The 18,565-nt window shown below is 47.4% G+C and overlaps 1 protein-coding gene across 2 annotated transcripts in view; it reads right to left on the bottom strand.

The window, feature by feature from the left end:
* Positions 1–1,808: 1,808 nt before the first annotated feature.
* GGT1 (gamma-glutamyltransferase 1) overlaps positions 1,809–18,565 on the bottom strand; it is a 32,871-nt gene continuing 16,114 nt past the window's right edge. The window contains exons 2-14 of one of the 2 annotated variants that reach the window (XM_049805443.1): positions 13,204–13,371; positions 12,427–12,554; positions 12,101–12,190; positions 10,883–11,075; positions 9,536–9,693; positions 8,515–8,664; positions 7,870–8,006; positions 6,810–6,997; positions 5,863–5,990; positions 4,875–4,987; positions 3,670–3,783; positions 2,404–2,588; positions 1,809–2,315 (exon numbers count right to left, since the gene is read on the bottom strand). In XM_049805443.1, coding sequence (XP_049661400.1) covers positions 2,445–2,588; positions 3,670–3,783; positions 4,875–4,987; positions 5,863–5,990; positions 6,810–6,997; positions 7,870–8,006; positions 8,515–8,664; positions 9,536–9,693; positions 10,883–11,075; positions 12,101–12,190; positions 12,427–12,554; positions 13,204–13,367 — 1,707 coding nt within the window. In that variant the 5' untranslated portion in view covers positions 13,368–13,371 and the 3' untranslated portion in view covers positions 1,809–2,315; positions 2,404–2,444. Of the gene's footprint in view, positions 2,589–3,669; positions 3,784–4,874; positions 4,988–5,862; positions 5,991–6,809; positions 6,998–7,869; positions 8,007–8,514; positions 8,665–9,535; positions 9,694–10,882; positions 11,076–12,100; positions 12,191–12,426; positions 12,555–13,203; positions 13,372–18,565 lie in introns of both variants that reach the window. The other variant, XM_049805441.1, reaches the window with a different exon arrangement.

Below are 18,565 nucleotides of genomic sequence, written 5' to 3'. Positions count from 1 at the left end.
TGACATTTGCCTATTGATACACAGACAGCCTCAATGTAGTGTGAGTAGTGGAATGTGGTATCAAAGCAGGTGGCAGAAATGCATGCCCTATGTACAAATATGTCCAAATGAGATGTAGATAATTACAGCATGCGGAAGTACCCATAGCTGGGTTTTTTTAAAACATGTAGGATGTAAATGCAAGCTTTAGCCCAGTTTAGTTTTAACAAATCAGTCCTCTATAGTGATACTGCTAAAACAAACAAAAAAATCCATTTCTGCAGAGAGTCAAGAATTCAAATGCATTTATAAGACTAGTTTTCAACAGAAGTGTTTTTAGCCATGGCAAAATCTAAGCTTTCCATAAGGGAAGTTTTGTAATATAGGTTATAAATAATAGGGGAGTTTTCTGACTAGCTAGAAGAAATTCAGGAACACAAGTAAGACTGCTGTACCACAAACTGTTAGAAGCAGCCCAGCAGCAGTTACTCAAACTTGTTTCAGAAACCATGTTTGTCCAAAGCTGTTTCCCAGAAAACAGTTACCTCCCGCTTTCAGAGCACAAGTGTTTTCTGTTGTAGTTCAGACTAACTATAGTGCCTGTAAGGTTTCAATAAGCTTATTTTGCTGCGCAATAATTTTGTTTTTATTTCTCAGATCACACTTGGCCAAGAAAGCTCAGCCAGTCCTAAGTCCAAAGGACCAGGTATTTCCAACAAAAATCAGCTGATGCTCTTCCATACACAAAGTTGTATCAAAAAGTTCCTAAAATGGCCTGCAAACTGGATTTAAACAGCAGCCTGCCGCTGAGTGGCATCTATTGTGGAATTACAAGGAGCAGAAAAGTCAAAGTTTCAGTTCAACAACGAAAGGATACATGTTTGGCCCCAAATTGATCTCATTCTTGAAGGAACACAATGACTCTAGGTCATTTACAATCACCACTTTAGCTGCACCTAACACATCATCATCAGTAACAGCTCAGGAAAAAGGAGCAGAGAGCATATCCCAGGCAACTTTTGGTAAAAGCCACTCATTTAGTGGAAGTGATATAAGCAAATATATATGTCAGTCATGACTGATTTAAGCATGATCTAGCTATCACTTTATTCCTTGGAACTAGACTGTCTCAATTCCAGAAACTACTGGGAAAGAGAGGGTGCCTGATGCCTAAAATTTCATCCTTTCAGTTTCTCTTCAATGCATTCTGTATTTTAAGGTTCTTAAAAACTGACAGGAAGTTTCAACAAGCCAAACAGATGAGTTCAGTTAGTTTTACTTGTGTTTCAAGGATTTAATAAACATCTCTAGAGCTTGACAACATCCCTAGAGCTTGGCAACATCCTGGAACATTGGGTTTTGATCTTAGGCTAAGTTTATCTGATTTGATGTCCATGCTGGTAGGTGAACACCAAACTCCCTCATGCGTAGGTACAGACACTCTTAGCTGTTCTGTACCAGCTATGGATTTCCGAGAGGTCATTAATTGTCTGATTAATGGTAACTTACCTTCAAACAAGAGTAGCTGCAGTGTGCCCATTTTAGACGTGCCATTTCCTCAGACTCTGGCATTTCAGGCCTGCAGTATGATGTGGCAAAAAGCAAACTGGAGAAAAACAAGCTTGTTTGGGATATTTAACTTTTTTTTTTTTTTTTTTTTTTAACTCATAGCTTCATCAAAGAGGTGAAGAAAAGAGAAAAATCTCAGGAGAGCTTCTTTCATGCAGACTCTCGCCATCCCTTTTCACAGTAGCAACTGTGCAGGCAAGAAAAATGTGTGACTCCATATTTATTTATTTTAGTTGTGCTCAGAGTTTTACAGGTAGCATCTTCCCTTTAGACCTTCTCAACAGAAATATAAAAAAGTTTGAAGCCATTTCCCCATTTACCCACTCAGCTCCAATAATCAACTGAAGTGAAAAGCAGAAGCATCTTTTGTTAAAAGAAAGAGCGGTGAGTTTGTGAAGGCTTATCCCAGTCTAGAGCTGGGCTTCCTGCTATGGCACAGATCTATTAGTTTGTAACTTACAAAACCCAGTCCTCAGAGTCCTGTAACTCCCATCTACTCAACAGGGAACAAAACTCTTCTCTAGTGGTGACAGGGAGCTGACGCTGTGCAGGAGAAACACCTCCTGCATTTGAGCGAGCTGGACCTTCTTCACAAACTCTGGGTACCCAATCTGTCTTCGCGGGATGGAGAGGAGGCAGGGCACAAGCTCTTCAAGGCAGAACAGGCTCTTCAAGTAAGTACTGCACGTCCTGGTAGGTGTGCCTGTCTTAGCAAACTGCTGTGGCATGAGGCACTGCGGTCAAGGCTGTAGAGAACTGTCCCAGCTCTGTCAACAGAACCACAGGTAAATTTGTTCTCTTTCGTGTGAGAAGTCCCTGAGTTGCAGACCTAAAGGATCTTCCCCCCAAACACACCTCAGTGTCACTAGACCACTGAAAAAAGGAGCTGAGCCACATCAGTATCCTGCAGGGAAGCCACCTTTCCGGGAATCGGAGGCTGCAGCCCATCCTTCATCTGTTCTGAGAATGGCCTGCACAACTGCACCGCCACTCACCCGCGTGGTATCGTGTTTTCTCTTCTTTAGCTGTTCTTCTATACCCTGGAACGCAGAAGTGAATGAGGACAACAGGAGAGAGAAACTGCACACGTGCTCTAGTCTGCGACCTGCATCCTCTGTGACTACCCAAGCGTTTAGTGCCTGTATTAGGTAGGTCGAAAACTACATGTTGTTCCTCCTCTTCCCTTCGCTTTCTGGGATGACCTGCTTTTGAAGAGGTGGAATTGAGAAGATGTGGTATTTGTGGTGCTCAGTGTGGGCTACCAATACTATTCCTGGTCACAGAGCATTCTGCCTCAGATATTCACGTACCAACAGCCAGAACTGATGGATCCTGTTTGGGAATGGGGGAAACCACAGGACTTGTAGAGAGCAGGGCATCCTTCCCACTACAGGCAGATACCTCAGCTGTTACTTTAGTAAGAAGCTTATTAAAGGAGGATCTTCTGCAGAGTTTGGTGAAGAAAACTGCCTTACATGGGAGTGTTTTCCCTAATATAAAGACATGGGATGAAGTATGTACAAAGACTCCATCTGTCTCAGGCCTCTGGGATATGTAATTCCTCCGGGTGAATGAAGCTGCCAGCTCAGGCAAGCGGTATGCAGAGCGAGGCAGATCTTGACATCAGCTCTCAGACTGACAGCACTGCACAGAGACCTTTACTGTGAAAATATTTTCAAGTTTGTTCTCAAGTCCCTCTGTGCATCCTCCCTCGCTAGCTCTGTGCCAGTGCTTCAGGATTCAGCTGGGAGGCTGCACAACAGGACAAGAATTTCCTGAGGGTCATTGGATTTAGACTGCTAAACAGTTTGGGCCCTGATGTGGTTTGCTGTTTTGCAAGTCCTTTGAGCCAAACAACATTGCAAGAAGATATATACCCTCAGTTTCAGGTGTAGGTCACACTTGAATGCACTAGGCTTTGAACCCACGTGACTGAGACTACAGGTACACTTTGAATAGCTTATTGCAACCCAGTACTTGACCTGTGCCAGCTTTCAAACTGCTTACCTAGGAACATTTGGCAAAGCTTCATGATTTCCCACAAGTGCATGCCATCCCAACACTAGGAACCCAGCACCATGCAAGAAGTTTGCGCACACCCCAGACTCTAGCTGGACAAACCTCCTCTATTTGCTGCTCAAGCTCCGTGATATTGGGAAATAGCTGATCATGAATTCTGGGCTCTTCCACTGCTTTCTTCACATCATAACCAAACCAGATGGAATTCATGATAGTCTGTGAGAAGCAAAAAGCCTTAACGTTAGTTACTTGTCTTCAAAGAGGCCTTGTGGCAATGTAGACAGAGATGTCTGAAGGATGTTCACCAGAACATATAAAAGGTGTAGTTTCTGGTTCCTCCTGCTTTCAGCAGTTCCTCTCTTGGCTAAGCAAAACACAGGTACATTGCAGCAAGTCAGCTTGTATACGCTTGGGAGGATTCTCACACAAAGACACCGTGAGTTACTAAAATTAACGTAGTAAAAGGATCAGATCCTCAAGCTATTGTAGCTGGATTTATGCTGCTATGATTAAGCTAGTGCTAGGCTTAGACACACCGCAGTCACCTCGGCAAACGTACAGCTACAGCTGCCTGCTACTGTGCAACTGGTTTCCTTAAACCTGGCTCATCTCTGCATGCTTAAATTGCAGGCTGGGGCTGCTGGCCAGTGAAAATAGCCTCAGGATTAAGGTCTTAGAAAGCTGCTTGTAGCAGCTTTTTACGGAGACTTCTCCTCTACCTCAGCCAGAAAGCAACATCTATCCTGGTGCTCTGAACTGCTGTGTGTGCTGGCAGAGGAGACAGCTTTCTCCTGCGATCACTTTTGGGCTAGCTGGGTGTTTGAGTGGTGCCACAGCAGCTCACAGAGAGCCTGCCTGTCAGATGGCCTGACATCATGCCTGACCTAAGTTCTTATTCACCTCCTCTGTGTGACTTTCATCCAAAGTTGGATGTTGGATGGAAATGGCTCTAAACTAGATTGAGAGACTAGTTTGTGGAGATCCAGAGAACAGAAGACAAAGCTAAACTGAAGTCACAAATCTTCCACAAGTGGCAAGGACAGCTTGCCAAAGGAAAAGACCCAGAGTCACTGAAGGAAGTAATTTAACAGCACGCCCTTTGTAGCTCTGGCAGGGGTTGGCGTTGGAGGTCTGGCCCTCAGAAGGCCAGGCAGGGACCTCCCTTTCAGGCCCCTGGCCCACCACAGGGAGCCACAGCCGTGGTCACATCACAGGTGGAAACTTGAGCCCTTTTCCCCAAACGCTGCCTCTCCCCCCACCTTGTTTTGCCTCAGCCTTTTCCCCAGTTCGCCCATATCATCACATACCAGTGCTGTTGCTGTAGTTATTTTTGTTCCTCCAGAAGCACCGACCACCATCCTGACCTTTTTCGTTTTATCCACCAAGATGGAGGGACACATAGAGGACATCGGCTGTTTACCTGTTGGGGACACAGATGCAACAGAGGCTCAGCTTTCCACCTCCAGCTTAAAAACTGCCAGCTCCTGCTCCATGTCTAAACCCAGAGCCTCAGTATCCACCATCCTGACTCAGCTCACATGTCTTGTTTGGCCCTTGGGGATCCCGCTATCCCCTGTACCCATGTCCTCCTTGGTCCTGCAGTGCAAAGCTTAACCCTGGTCCTTCACGCAGAGGCTGAAGGTGCCTTCCTCCACCATCCTGTCCCAGCTGGGGCTATCTGTGATACAGCTGCCTCCAGTACATCATGGAGCTTCCCCTCCTTGTCCTTTCAATTCCCTGTCACCCTCCAAAGCGTGGGGTACAGGACGGTAGCAGAATCCCAGCCTGCTTTAGCAGCAGTGAGATGGGTCTGCAGGAAACAGCGGCGGAGAAGGCAGATTGCTCGGGTCAGGTACGCGAACTGGATCTATCCAAAGCTGCCCTACAGCTCCCAAGGCAGCGCAGGGAGAAGGCTGGACAGTGCCATCTGGCACTTCGCAGTCAGCTCCTGCTGCTGCCTCCCTCTTAAATCAGTTCCAAGAAACCTTTTGCAGCCCTCAGTCATTTAATTTGACATGTACTGAGCTCCCCGGGAAAGGATTTCTGGTTGTTGGAAGGAGGCATGCACAAGAGTTTTTCTTGAGACAACCTCTCCTCCTTCAGGGTGCACCAGAGGCGGCTGGTTGTGTGCTTTCGGCAGGGGTGCCAGGTGACTCGCTTTCATCCCTGTCCTCTGCAGAAAGCCCCAGATCTGTGCCTGATGGCAGACGTGTTGCAGCCTACCTTGCAGACACCACAGTGTTGGTATGCAAGATACGGCCAACAGCCTGAGTCAGGAAGGTAGTTTACAGCTACCTGGTGCTATGAAATTTGCTGGAGAAGGAGGGATCCCAAATCCATTGATTATGTTAGGTGAGCTGAAGTCATCCATCTCATCGTTAAATATGATTCCACTCACGTTGGATCGTACATCAGAGCCAAAGCTAGAGAAAACAAGTTGGCGCAGACATGTCAAAACCAGAGCAAATCCAGAAAGAGCTTCAGGTGAATTACTGCAATGTGAAACATGGGATTTGATTGGAGTAACTCTCCACTCCCTCCTGTTGTAAGGGACATTCCGTCACCCCTTGGGGGAAGGAAGCACTTTATACCATGAGTACACAACTACACAAAGAGGAAAGGCAGCCCAGAGCCCTGCCGTAAAGTTCCCCTGCAAGGACCCCAAGGGGAAAAACAGCACAGCAGCTAAATACAACTAATTCCCCTTCCAGCTGGGCAGTACTACACTCCATTCAGAGGCAGCATCGCTCAAAGGCTGGCACATTTGGGAGTGATTGGGGTTTTGTTTAGATCTGTCAAGCTGGACACATTTTCTATGGACAAAAAGAATCTTCACCCCCCAGCTTCAGGCCATACGTGCAGAACACGGCTCTTCCTGACAGCACTCAAAGCCAAACACTGCACTTCCAGGCCAGCTGTATTAGCTCAAATTCCTTCCAGAAGTCTGGGAAATCAGAGCCAGCAGCGATACCGCTGCTTATGGGAAGATCTAGATGCAGTGCATGTTTTCTTGGTGGGCGAACCCAACATGAGAGAGGACGCATCTTGTCCTCTGACCCAACCACACAGGCCTCGGTGTTAAGAACTGACCTGCAAGCTCAGCAGGAGAAGTGCCTACCGACAGTGCTACTCGTCACTACCCCACCAGAGAGATGACAGTTCAGTGATGTTTTATACCAACCACAGAACCACTACTAGGAAGATGGCAAAGGCCTACGTGGAAGTAATGTCTGAGCTCATACTATTGGTTGATGGTGCTGGTGGCGGACACAGCGCTGCCATCATCAGCCACAATGGAGAGGTGGGATGTACCGGCATTATCTCCAGTGTAATATACTGGCTCATAGTAGTCAACTGGATGGGAGGTGTTGTCTGTGATTTTCCTCCGGAGGCTATCCGCAAAGAACGTGGACGTCATGTTTCTGATCGCCTGTCAGAGAAATCCAATGCAGTTACTCAGCAGATTAAGTTTAAGAGACATGTAGTTATGAGGCTGATATCCAATACTTCAGACCACAGAAGAATGGCAAATCCCAGCAGTGAGGCTATAGTTTTCCAGCAGGGGCTTTCCTCCTTCTTGAAAGATGGACATTGTACCAAAGAGCATTTTAAGCAGTCACAGAAGCAGCTGTTACAATGCACCCCTTTGTGTAGGAAGTTAATCAGCATCCATTACTGTAGGTCTATGGAAAAGCTGTCCTCAACACTGCTGTAAAGCGTAGGCAAGCAGTGTTATTTTTGCTTCAGAGATGAGAGGAAAGGGATCAGGTTGAGAGGACTAGGCCAAGGCAAGGTCTGGTCATTGCTCTGTAAGTTGCAAATATGTGTCCATCGAGCTGGGCTGGGCTCAGATCCTGCTGCTTTTGCAGAGTCACGGAAGTAAAGGCACAAAGTGTGAAGTTGGGAAAAGCAGGGCTCCTGCCTCACCCCTTCCCATCCGTTGGTCCATTTACTATAGGTGGGACTGTGGTTAGAGAGCCACAAGGATACTGGGAATGTCATCTAGTGAATAAGGCTTCAAACACTATGAAAACAGGGAGGGTTGGCCCTAAATATACTCAAATACTTCTGGTGAATTGAGGATTTTGCTTTTCCTTACATCAGGAAGGTTTCCTCCATTTATATTCCTCACAGCTCAGCCATGAGTCACATAGGACTCCACGTTTTGATTCAGAGATATTTCAGTGCCTGTCAATAGTAGGTGGCACAGAGCATCCCTGACAAAGTTTAGTCACCCAAAAACTTTAAGCCATGTTCCAGCCAACCTCGGTGTTGCAGAAAGAAAAGGCTTTTGCCAGGTACCTCTGTAATGTTGACAAATTTTGGATCTCCCAGTGAAGTCCTCTTGGCGTAGGCAAAGCGAAAGGCCTCCACAATGCGGTGGTAAGTCAGACCTTTCTCCTCCATGGTTTTGACGCTGTCAGCAGAGAAATTATATCCTGGCAACAGAAGACAAGCGATTGTGAACACAAAGGAAAGTACCTGGTCAATGGACTGCTAATAAACCTGTGTCAGATGGTATAATCTCAAAGCCCAGTCTCTACAGAGATGCAGTCACTGGACTGTCCTTATCTCTGCATGGAGATCACAGGAGCTCTAATAGTTTTATGCACCGTGGGAGTCACCAGCAGGATTTGTACTTGCAGAGACATTTTCCAAGGAAGCCTCAAGTACAAACTAGTTTCCACCCATGCAGGTATCAGGGAAGTGCCCCAATCGGGAGCATATTTTTCCCCTCACACCTCTATTTCAAGTAGGAATGTGACATCCTGACTTTACAGCAGAAGAGGAATGTCTCCGCACCTCCGATCCCTCCTGGGGGTCTCAGACTTCTGACCTGCTGGGGGGCTATCAAGGGAGGGCCAGCTCCCAGAACAAAAAAGGTGTTGTTTTTGGAGCTCTCCTAGCTCCTGCTGCCTGTAAGGCCCTGCTCAGTGGCACTCTCACCTTTCAGTATGTTGAAAATGAGGGCTAGCACTGGGCCGCTTAGGGGGGCACTAGGCGTGTAGAGGGTAAACTCTCCAAGTGTGATCTGTATGGGGTCTTCGATCACTGTTGCATTGTAGTCCCGCAGGTCATCCAATGTGACAATGCCCCCTGGAAAAGAGAAGGAAAATATAGATGTGGGTTTACGTGATCTCTGGTGGGAAGAGGAGGGAATACTCCATCACCATGCCTCACAGCAAGGACAGGAGGGAACACGGACAAGTCCAAAAAGTCGCGAGGTAACGAGAGCAAAGATGGGTGCACAGGAGATGAATTTATTCCTCGATAGATCCAGCTGAGGCTCAGATAGCCTAAGCTTGAAGTTGGGCTGATTTATGGCAGCCCAAAATCTGGTGATCCATCTTTTTTTACAAAGGACACCAGCAACGTCAGGTAACAAAACGTCCTTGAAAGTCCTGTTTACAGGAGGAGGATGCAGCTTTTGGGTGCAGATGCTTTGTGCTACCCCACAAGCACAATAATTTGTATGTTCCATTGCCTTTCTTATCAGAAGGGTGAAGGTGGTGATTAACCATCACAGATAAAGCCAGTAAATGACTTGTGAGGGTCACTAAAACTAGCCAATGCCAGCTAGTAAGGATAGGATACTACCACCATCTAGTGGCATCGAGAGCTTAAATAAACTCAGAGTTTACAGGACCACGTATGTAACATTTTAGGTAGAAACCTGTTGGATTCAGGCTCTGTAAACAGCACGTATCTACTATGCTACATCCAGAAACACTGCTAGACTCCATGGTACAGAAATGCACAGTATATACTGTCCATTCCTGACTGAGTCTCAAATGCATCCATTAAAGCACTAACGGCTTCTCTTGGGTGTCCTGTTGCCACAGATCTCAGAGGCCGCATTGGCTTGACCTGCTTCCAAGGCTTCTGCAGGTCACCGGCTCCTCCCTGGATGCTGAGCCACAGCAGTCAGGTCACTCACGCTGTTTTGGACGGACGTCCCGTTTCTCACCTGCACCGCGGATGTCGTCGATGATCTGTTTCGCCAGGCTTCCTGTGTAAAAGGCATCTGCTCCTTCACTGGCTATAGTCTCGTATGTGTTGGCTAGTTTAGGCATCTTGATGATATCGCCCTCATGCAGAATTTTTCCTCCTCTGCAGAAGACTTCGCTAACAGAGAAGGGAGATTGAGAAGATCAAATCTCAGAGACAAGTTCAAAACTCTGTGTACCTGACACAGTATTTGAGTGTTCATGCTAGAGGCTTCTTGGAGAGAAGAGAAACTGCCTGAGCCATGGCTCAGGGATCCTGATACCTTGCACTGGGACATAAAAATGAGCAGTGGTTTCTGACCTGGGATTCCACATCGCTCAGAAATTGCTCAGTGAAGCCTGCAGGAGGGAGTGTTGATCTTTTTCACCAAGGCAGGGCATCCTCCCTACCTGCCCAAGGGGCCCAACAACTGCCTCAAGATGCCCAGGAGGGGCCACATTCCTTGAACTCAAGCAGTTCAGTTCAGAGCACAGACTATGAAGCTATGAGGCTCAAAGTTTCCAGTGAGTCCAGGAGAATGTGTTTTGATCCCTGTTTGTCAGAGCACTTTGAGGTAGACAGTTTCCTATCTCCCTCATCATGCATCATGAACGTGCTGCTGTGGACCTGCCAGATGGAAGTACAGGAGATAGGCCCAGGCTGTACATCCCAATTGGATTGGAAACTAACATGCAGCTGGCAGAGATTTTAAGGAAAAGAGAGAATTAAGCAGGATCTCCTGTAGGGCTTGACATAGACACTAAGGATTTGACTGTAAGAAGAAGTGGAGGAGCATTTAAAACCCTTCATGTTCATAGTCATTGCCAGAAGTGGATGGTCAGAGGCATTGCTTGAGGAAGGCTGACGGCAGAGTAAGAGATGATCCTAATTCCCACTGCCTGACAGCAGATGAGGTATTCAAGGAGACTCTGCAATTGCCCTAAACGCAGGTAAGATTAGCTTGGTGCACTTACAGTGTGAGGAAAAGCTGGGGATTCAGAAAATACATTGCCATCTGACAGATGCATCCCAGCATGTACCCTAATTCCACCTTTGCTCAGAAAAATGGACTTTAAAAGCAGAATTTATCTCCCTTTAAAGGTCAGGGCTCAACATTCCTAAAATTGGCCACATGATTTAGCACCTTTAGGTAGCTGGAATAACATCAGCAGGTACAGTAAGTACAGTCACTGCAGGGGAGGCACACTCCTCACAGATCCCACGTTACACAAACACAGAGACTTTTCAGCTAGGATGCAAGTACCCCAAATTTCTCTGCACAGAACAGCAACCGCTCTACCTATGACAGGGAGACTGCTCTACCTACCACAGCGAGGGATTGCTTTCAATTGACTCCTCTCTTGATTTGATGGCTGCTGCAAGGCCTTTCCCAATAGGGAATCCTTCTCTTGCCAACTTGATGCTGGGCAGAAACAGATCTTTCCATGCCAGTTTGCCATGACGTTTGTGAGCTAGTTCATACCCACGAATTTCTCCTGGAACAGCAATGGACAGTCCTCCTGGAGCAGATAAGGAACATATTAGTCTTCCATAGCAAGAAAAGAAAGTGATTAATGGAGTAGGAGGTAGAGCAGGCTTCTCTGTCAGCCCTGGTTTTAGGCAGGGATTACGTATACTATGACCAGCTCATCTCATGCATACGATGCTAACGGAATTATTCTGTCTGACATTTACGCCTGCATATTCTACACTGTTGAAACACCTCTATCCTTTTGCCGTTAGATCAAGTTTTTGGGTCATTTCCCCTCAGTAGGCTCTGTACCACAGAAAAGCTGCTCAGAACACAGAGACTATCATAGCTGCCCACAGTTTCCAATCCTTCAGAGTACACGCTACCATAAGATGACACAGACTGCGTACATACTTAAGACAAAAAAAACCCTTTGCTGCAGCATTGTAACTACAACTGCAATAGATTGATTACTACATTGCATAGTGATGCAGCAGTTTGCTTCAATCCTGTTTTTATTGGCATGCCCCAGAAATTCAACACACTTCTCAAACCCCCTCCAAGGTGCTGTTCCTCCTTGGTTACAGGAGTGACCATGAAGAGAACTAGTTAGCATTTCTTTCTATTTCTGATTATTAAATACTTCCCTGAAAGGAAATTACTATTTCTTTTCTGGAGCCCCACAGCCATTAGTTGAAGCCACCACATAAGGTATTTAGGGAGGACACTTGAACTGACAAGAACTAAGCTGATCCACAGAGATTTATCCAAAGAGGTGGAAAGATGGCAGATACGGAACAGGTCATACTCAGTGCTTTGGATTCACCTGCATTTTCATGAAGTGAAAAGCAGAAAGTGCTGAGGTGACTGAATAGTTTGAAGGACATTATTTTTAGCTTCCTTGTTAGGATGGAATTTGCAGATTGTGTAAAGTAGAGGACATTTCTAGGGGAGAAATCCTGTAGATATGCAAGAACCTAATCATAAGAAATGTTCTTAATTTAGGCATGTCAGTAGCAGCTAATGTTGGAGCTATGTGGTCCCCTCAAAGCAGTGAAACAGCCTTTGCCATACCTTTCAGAGCGAGCTGTGTGTTGTTCCCAAACATGTCCTCCGATGCTCTTTTTGGAGCCACCTCTCTTGCATTAATGATTTCCACTTTGCCTTTAATGACAGAGCAGGGAAGATGATGTTTAGCCCTGGCCTCAACACACAGGCATGGTCTCTGCTGAAGAAACCTGATCAATGTGAGCCAGTTTCTTGACAATTATTTTGAGGACAGCATGTTCCCCCAGAGGCTGTGAGAGTCAGTCTTTTGCCTTCACTCAGGTACGATAAATTACTTGCTTTAGACAAACAGTTCTCAAACTGTTCCAGATGCGTATGGCCCTGTCCCTTACCTGTGCTGCTGTAGATGGTAAAGAAGAGGCCCCCTCCAATGCCCATGCTGTGAGCATTCATGAGTCCTATACAAAGCAGAGCTGCAATCGCAGCATCCACTGCTGATCCACCTTGCTGAAGGATGTCCCTGTGCAGCAGAAGAGAAGGCATCGTATGGTGACATGTTACAGTGTCTCTGAGCAGTGGATTCATCTCGTCAGAGCAGCTATGATGGATTCTCTAATGCACATTTGTCCACACCCAGTCTATAGGTTCCTCAGGAATAGGAAGTTTTGAGCTTCTGCCACCTTAGAAAACAGATCCTAATGGTCTAGGTGCAGACCAGATCAGCCCTCATTAGAGACACATCCAAACTAGCCTGAAAACACTGAGATGTGTCAAAGTACATGTGGGGACAGGCATCCCAGACACATTCATTACCCACGAGAAATAACAACTCTCTGAGAAGCCCGAAATCTGCAGCACTTGCACCTAGAACTTGGAGGACAGCTTGATAAATCATTTTTAAAAGGAGGTTGAAAAGCATCTCTTGTTCCCGTTGTTCATGCATCTAGGGAATCTTTGCCTGCTGCGCTGTTTTTGAGCAAATGCAGTAACATTGGTCAGGCATGGTAAAAGCCCAGGTTTTATTATGGCCTCCTCTTTCTACATGGAGATTAGAGGTTATCTCTGCTGGGCAAGCGCCAGGCTTGCACCTGGACATTGGGGAAACAACAGTTTTGTCTTGTGTAAGAGCTGTCAGAGCTAATGAGAGTCACAGCACACTTAGCGGGTACCTTCCAATTATTGAGCACTGCCCCGCATCTGTAGCCACAGCCGCCCTCTTATAAGTGTGTGTGTCCCCTGAGTCAGAGCGCAGCCCGAAGAAGAGTCCCAGGAACAAGATGAGCCCCAGCAGGGCTGCAGTCAGGACTCCGGCCACCACATAGCGCTTCTTCATCTTCCTGTGGGAAGAGACAGGATCATCAACCTTGCTGTTTCTGGGGCACATGGGAACATGATGATCAGGCCCAAGAGCAGTCTTTTCATCTACCTTCTTTCATATCCACTGTTTCCCCCCCACTATCCCCCGGCAGCTGACAGCTCTGCACATGGAAGGGCAGTTTGAGAAGGAGCGGCCAGGGGAGGTGTGAGCCCAATTCTAGCCTCGACAGTTACGTCAGGGTGATGTCCTGTTTTGAGGTGAAGTAGAATATCAAGAGGGGAGGGGATGCTCAAGGCATCCTGCTACATTTACCTTTCAGTGGCGATAGGACAACCAATTGCTCTTGGTGACTTTACGCTCCGAGGATTTTAGATGCTCAGCAAGCATTTAAGTCACTGCTCTGCTTGGGAGAACAAGGGACCCAGCGTCAGATTGGATTTGCTCTAGTTCCCAAATCAAGTCAGCAATACCAGTCAGAGACTTTTTACCAGATTCCCCCCTCCGACACACGCTGGCAGGCCCATTGCCTCCTTTGTAAAGTGAGTCAAGGACTGCGTCCTGCCCGCACCCTGGAGGCAGGCTGGCTTTGCCAGGTGAGCAGCCATCTGTGTTGACCTCTTCCTCCCTTCTTCACAGCCACACCGCGAGGCTTTATATATGACTTCTTTCCATCTTTCCAGCCCTTGCTTTTCAGCAGGTTTCCATAAAGTTCTGAGCTGTGGGCAGTGAACAGCTTCCTCCCCTGAACCTCTCGGAGAGGGTCTCCCGAATATTTCCTCACTCAGATTCATATCAAGACCTTTTCTGTGGGCATTGCCGGTACCATTTCTCTATGCCCTTGCCACCTCTGTGCAGAACAACCGTTCTAACAACAAAGCTTTTATCAGCTTCCCCTTTACCCACTACTGCCGTCCTATTTCCAGAGTGATCTACCTCAGTGAGCACCCCACAGATTCCTGGAAGCCCTTTGGTAACAGCTCTGAACTGTTACGCTACCGGCAATGAAAAGGCCCCAAACCAGCAACTATTGCTTGGGTAAGAACCTGTCTTATAGCAGGTAGGTAACTTCATACACCAAAAAAAGCAGCAGATTCATAGGTGAGAAGGGAAATCCATGGAACCGAACATAATTGGTGTTAGTCATGACTCACATCATCTTCAGAGGCAAAAAAAACCCAAACCCAAACCAAAACCCAAACAAACTTCCTATAATCTGCTTTTAAATACCATATCTGTTAAGGACTCTCTGACCAGAAGGTTGTCAATGATCAGCGCAAAACACATCTTAGTCATTAGCAAGCAACCTTGTCCAAAGCTATTTGGCACACCCCAGTGTGAGCAGAGCACCCCCTCCTCTTCCAGGCCCTCAGCCAGAGCACTTTTCCAATGAGCCTGCCACTTCTAGAGGACGATGGCCAGTGCTCATGCCACCATGTTTCCCAGTCCTGCACACAGCTGCTCTTGGGGTGCAGAGGGTTAGAGTTAATCTGTGAGCGAGAACAGGTCACCAAGGAGCTCTCCGGCAAGCATATTCCAGATACACACCAGGATGAGACGAGAGCCATTGAGGAGATGAAGAGTCACTGCCATTTTATTGGGACTGACAGTTCATGAAATACAGCTTGAACAGTTACTCTTCGACTCATTTCCTTTCCCATTACAGGATTGTTCCAGCAAAAAAGACCTAAATTCATCATATTGCCTGCAGGACCAGCTTCCCCCTGTGTAGCGCAGCTTTGGGTTTTCACCACGACTGCTGTACTTGTGCAATAGCCAAGATGCCCTTTACTTTACCGAAGCACCTGCCATCCTCAGAGACAAGCCAATGCGTGGTATTGTGCGTGAAGAGTAGATCCACCAACCCCACTCTCTGTGGATGTTCAACAGCCCAAAGTAGAGCAAACTCCAGCAGCCGGAGCAGCACTCGGTGCCTTGCAGAAGCAGCAGCAGCAGGGTTAGGGAGCGGTGAGCGTGCCAGCACCGAGCTAGCTGGAGAAAACAGGCCAGGCCAGCCAAAGCAAAACTTCTCTCAGAGGGGGAAGATTAGCAAGCACTGCCCCCTCAACCTCACCCCCACTCCTGTTACTTAAATTAGGAGACAGGCATTTGCTATCCAAGCCCTGTATCTGTGAGTCTCGGTCTGAGCGCTAAAGTTGTCCATCTCCAAGTAAAGCAGCTCAAACCAGGGTGTAAATCTACCGTATGTGCTGTTCTGTAAACAAGTGTCAACTGAGGGCAGTAAAAGGTAAATGGATGAAACCTCTTTCCAGGTTCTAGAACTTGATTTACACTCAACTACTTTTAAAAGAGACCAGTGGCGCGTTTGCAGAGCAATGACTGTGCAGGGAAACAGAGAAGCCATTATGTCCCCAACAATAGCTCACACACAGCCTCAGAGTTTAAAGACAGTTTTGTTTTGTTGGCAGAGTTCAGCTTCAGCACTGGCAGTCTCCTCCAGGCTCCACAAGAAATGCCATGGGATCTTTTATCTGCGCCCCAGCGAGGCAGAAGGTACTTTGTTTCATCTGAAGGCTGCTCTATGCTGGGCTGTCCCGCGAGCCTGGGGTGACCCAAGCCCCGTAGCTGGTGTGTTAACCCGTAGGCTCCTGGCTGGGGCCGCGCAGTTCTCCTCCACAACCGCTTGCCTGGCTGCCGGGCTCCTGTAAAGATTTACTGCCTTGTCAGGCAAATTTTTCTGAGAGCAGGAGAGGTGAAGGGGAAACCTCGGACAGTACGTCTGCTCTCATCTTTCACCTCATCTCTGGATTCGGATGACACTCGTGAGCATCTCTTAGACCCTTAAGAGCTCCAAACCGAGTGCCCAGCTGCCTGGTGAGTGCACAGACCTTTGAAAAAGACCCTCCAACCCACTATTCATATGCCTCAGGCGCAGCTCCGGGTCTGCCGCCAGCCCCCAGGGCAAGGATAAGAAACCGCTGGGAGCAGGAGCAAACACACGGACTGTGGCGAAGAAGAGACGCCGATTGCTGGGCACTGCTCCTGCCCTGCACTCTGGTACCATGTTGCCCTCTGGGATGCAAGCGGGGCCGGAAAACGTGAATGCTCTTAATAAAAGTGCATCTGTGCAATCTGTCAGATTGATCCTGCTAAGGAAGAAGCAGATGTACGAGCTAAAGATCTGCAGCTGTCTCTTCTTCAACAGTACAGAGAGCAAACTCAGCTGAGGATAATCCTTTCCACCTTAACTGCTAGCTCATCTCCCATAAACTCCTTAACATATTTCAGGTCTGACCCTAGAGGGAAGCATCCCTTGCACAGTCCTTACTGCCTTCCTAACTGCTGCCTTCCTAACTGTGTCACAGCGGAGAGCCAAACAGGCATTTTTTTTTGCCGTACAGCAACTGGGAGGTGGATCAGAAGCCTGCCGATATCCATTCTCTAACCCACCTCTCCGTATTTGCCCTGGGGAGGCGCGTTGCAGAACAGCTGAGTTTTTGCACCAATGGCTTTTTTGAGCCTTGGCTCTGAAGTCGAGTCCCCGCTGTGATTTATTGTCGGGAGTGGAGCGGCAGCTGCGGGCCTCCACCTGAGCTGACTCCCCAGCTATTGTCTGCTGAGGCTGGCTTCAACCTCCAGATTTCTGCCAAATCCAGCTGTTTCAAAGCTTGGCTAGCACTTCAGTCACACAGCGCTGCTTGGCAGCAGCGATAGATCTCCAGGAGAGAGGGGCTACAAATCCATTAAAAGCAATATGATTATTTCTCACTGTTATAAAGGTCCAACAGCCAGTCCTAGTCTTGGAATTCAAAATGTAGTCTGATAGTCTGTCTTCATTTATATTAGGAGGGGGGGAGGACCAGCAAGTAGCAGAGTTATGCTTGTACAAGCAATCCAGTTGAGCTGTATTCAGATACGTCACAACATTCACAACCTTATTTGAACGTGACACTGTTTTTGAATTCAAAGAATCCCAGTGCAACAGGCTAGCTAGTGTCGGGGGGGGATACAGGGTCCGACATCTCTGCCAAGAGGCCTGGGACATGCGGTAGAGATGAGGAACCTGCCACGGTCAGGGAAAGCTCCGGGAGAACTGAAAGAGGAGAAAGAGGAGATGTACCAGCCAGAAAGCAGGGGAGAGAGAACAGTGGGATACCAGAGGATGACAAAGGAGTCCAGGTATGGTCAGGCACCGCCTTGTTCTTGAATGAAGTAGTGAAGGAAGCATCCACTGACAACACCTAAACTTTAACCACAAACTTTTAACCCAACAGGCTTCTGCTTTAAACCCATCTTGCAACAGCTGCATACCTCAGCACCTCTCCTAAGAGTTCCTTGTACTTCCACCCCCAGCCCAGGAGCCAATACTTGGCCATTAGCTTTGAGACATCCGTCCTCGCTTTCCCCAGGCAGCACACATTATGCAAGGATAGACAGGACATCTTGAATCTTGTCACAGGACATAGGCGATGCTTTTCTGATAAAACTCAAAAGTCTAATCCATATCAATAACATTGCCATATTTAAATAATTAATAACAAACAGTTGAATTACTGTTTTCACACACTACTGTTGTGTAGGTGAACTGTCAGTGGCTTTTGAGTGAGAACATATGTAAAGCAAACAGCCGCAAGATCACCACAGAGGCCTTGAAAGAGCAGAACGAGGTTGCTAGCAGAGGCCCAAGGGCTGTTCACACAAATGTCCCGTTACTGATCCTAACGAAGGTGCCTACAACTGATCGCACGGGTGGAGCCACCTCTAAAGTGTATATAAGACAGCTATTTGCACTGACACCATACTTGAGGGTTGGGTATGCAGAATCAATCACTGACGTCCTGTCTTGCCACAGGTTTAAGTACTGTTTGACAGGACAGGCTACTTATTCCCAGGGGCTATTCCCAGCATCCCGCCAGGGGGCCAGGCCATATTGAGAAGTGACGAAGGAATTACATCCATCCTTGTGCTAATGGCTGGTGGGGGGGGGGTCCATGTCAACCACCAAGCTGGTGCTGGTTCCCCGCACCATTATCACCTTGCTTTCCTCCTCACTGGGAGCTCACTGAGAGGTAGTGTAATGAAAAAAGCAAATAATTCCTTCATCTTTAGGAAGCCCTTGCACTAGGAGTCTATGTGCACACAGACTTAGCCAGCAGACAATTTAAATTCTCAGGTATAGCTGTGCTAACCGTGCATTCCCTCAGTTGACAGTAAGGACAACAGCCAGCAGCTTCTGCTTTCATCTGCAAGAATAT

This window comes from Accipiter gentilis, chromosome 7, assembly GCF_929443795.1.
Source record: "Accipiter gentilis chromosome 7, bAccGen1.1, whole genome shotgun sequence".
Classification (NCBI taxonomy): domain Eukaryota; kingdom Metazoa; phylum Chordata; class Aves; order Accipitriformes; family Accipitridae; genus Astur; species Astur gentilis.
Note: the sequence above shows the minus strand (reverse complement) of the source record. Positions and strands in the feature narration are given on the sequence as shown.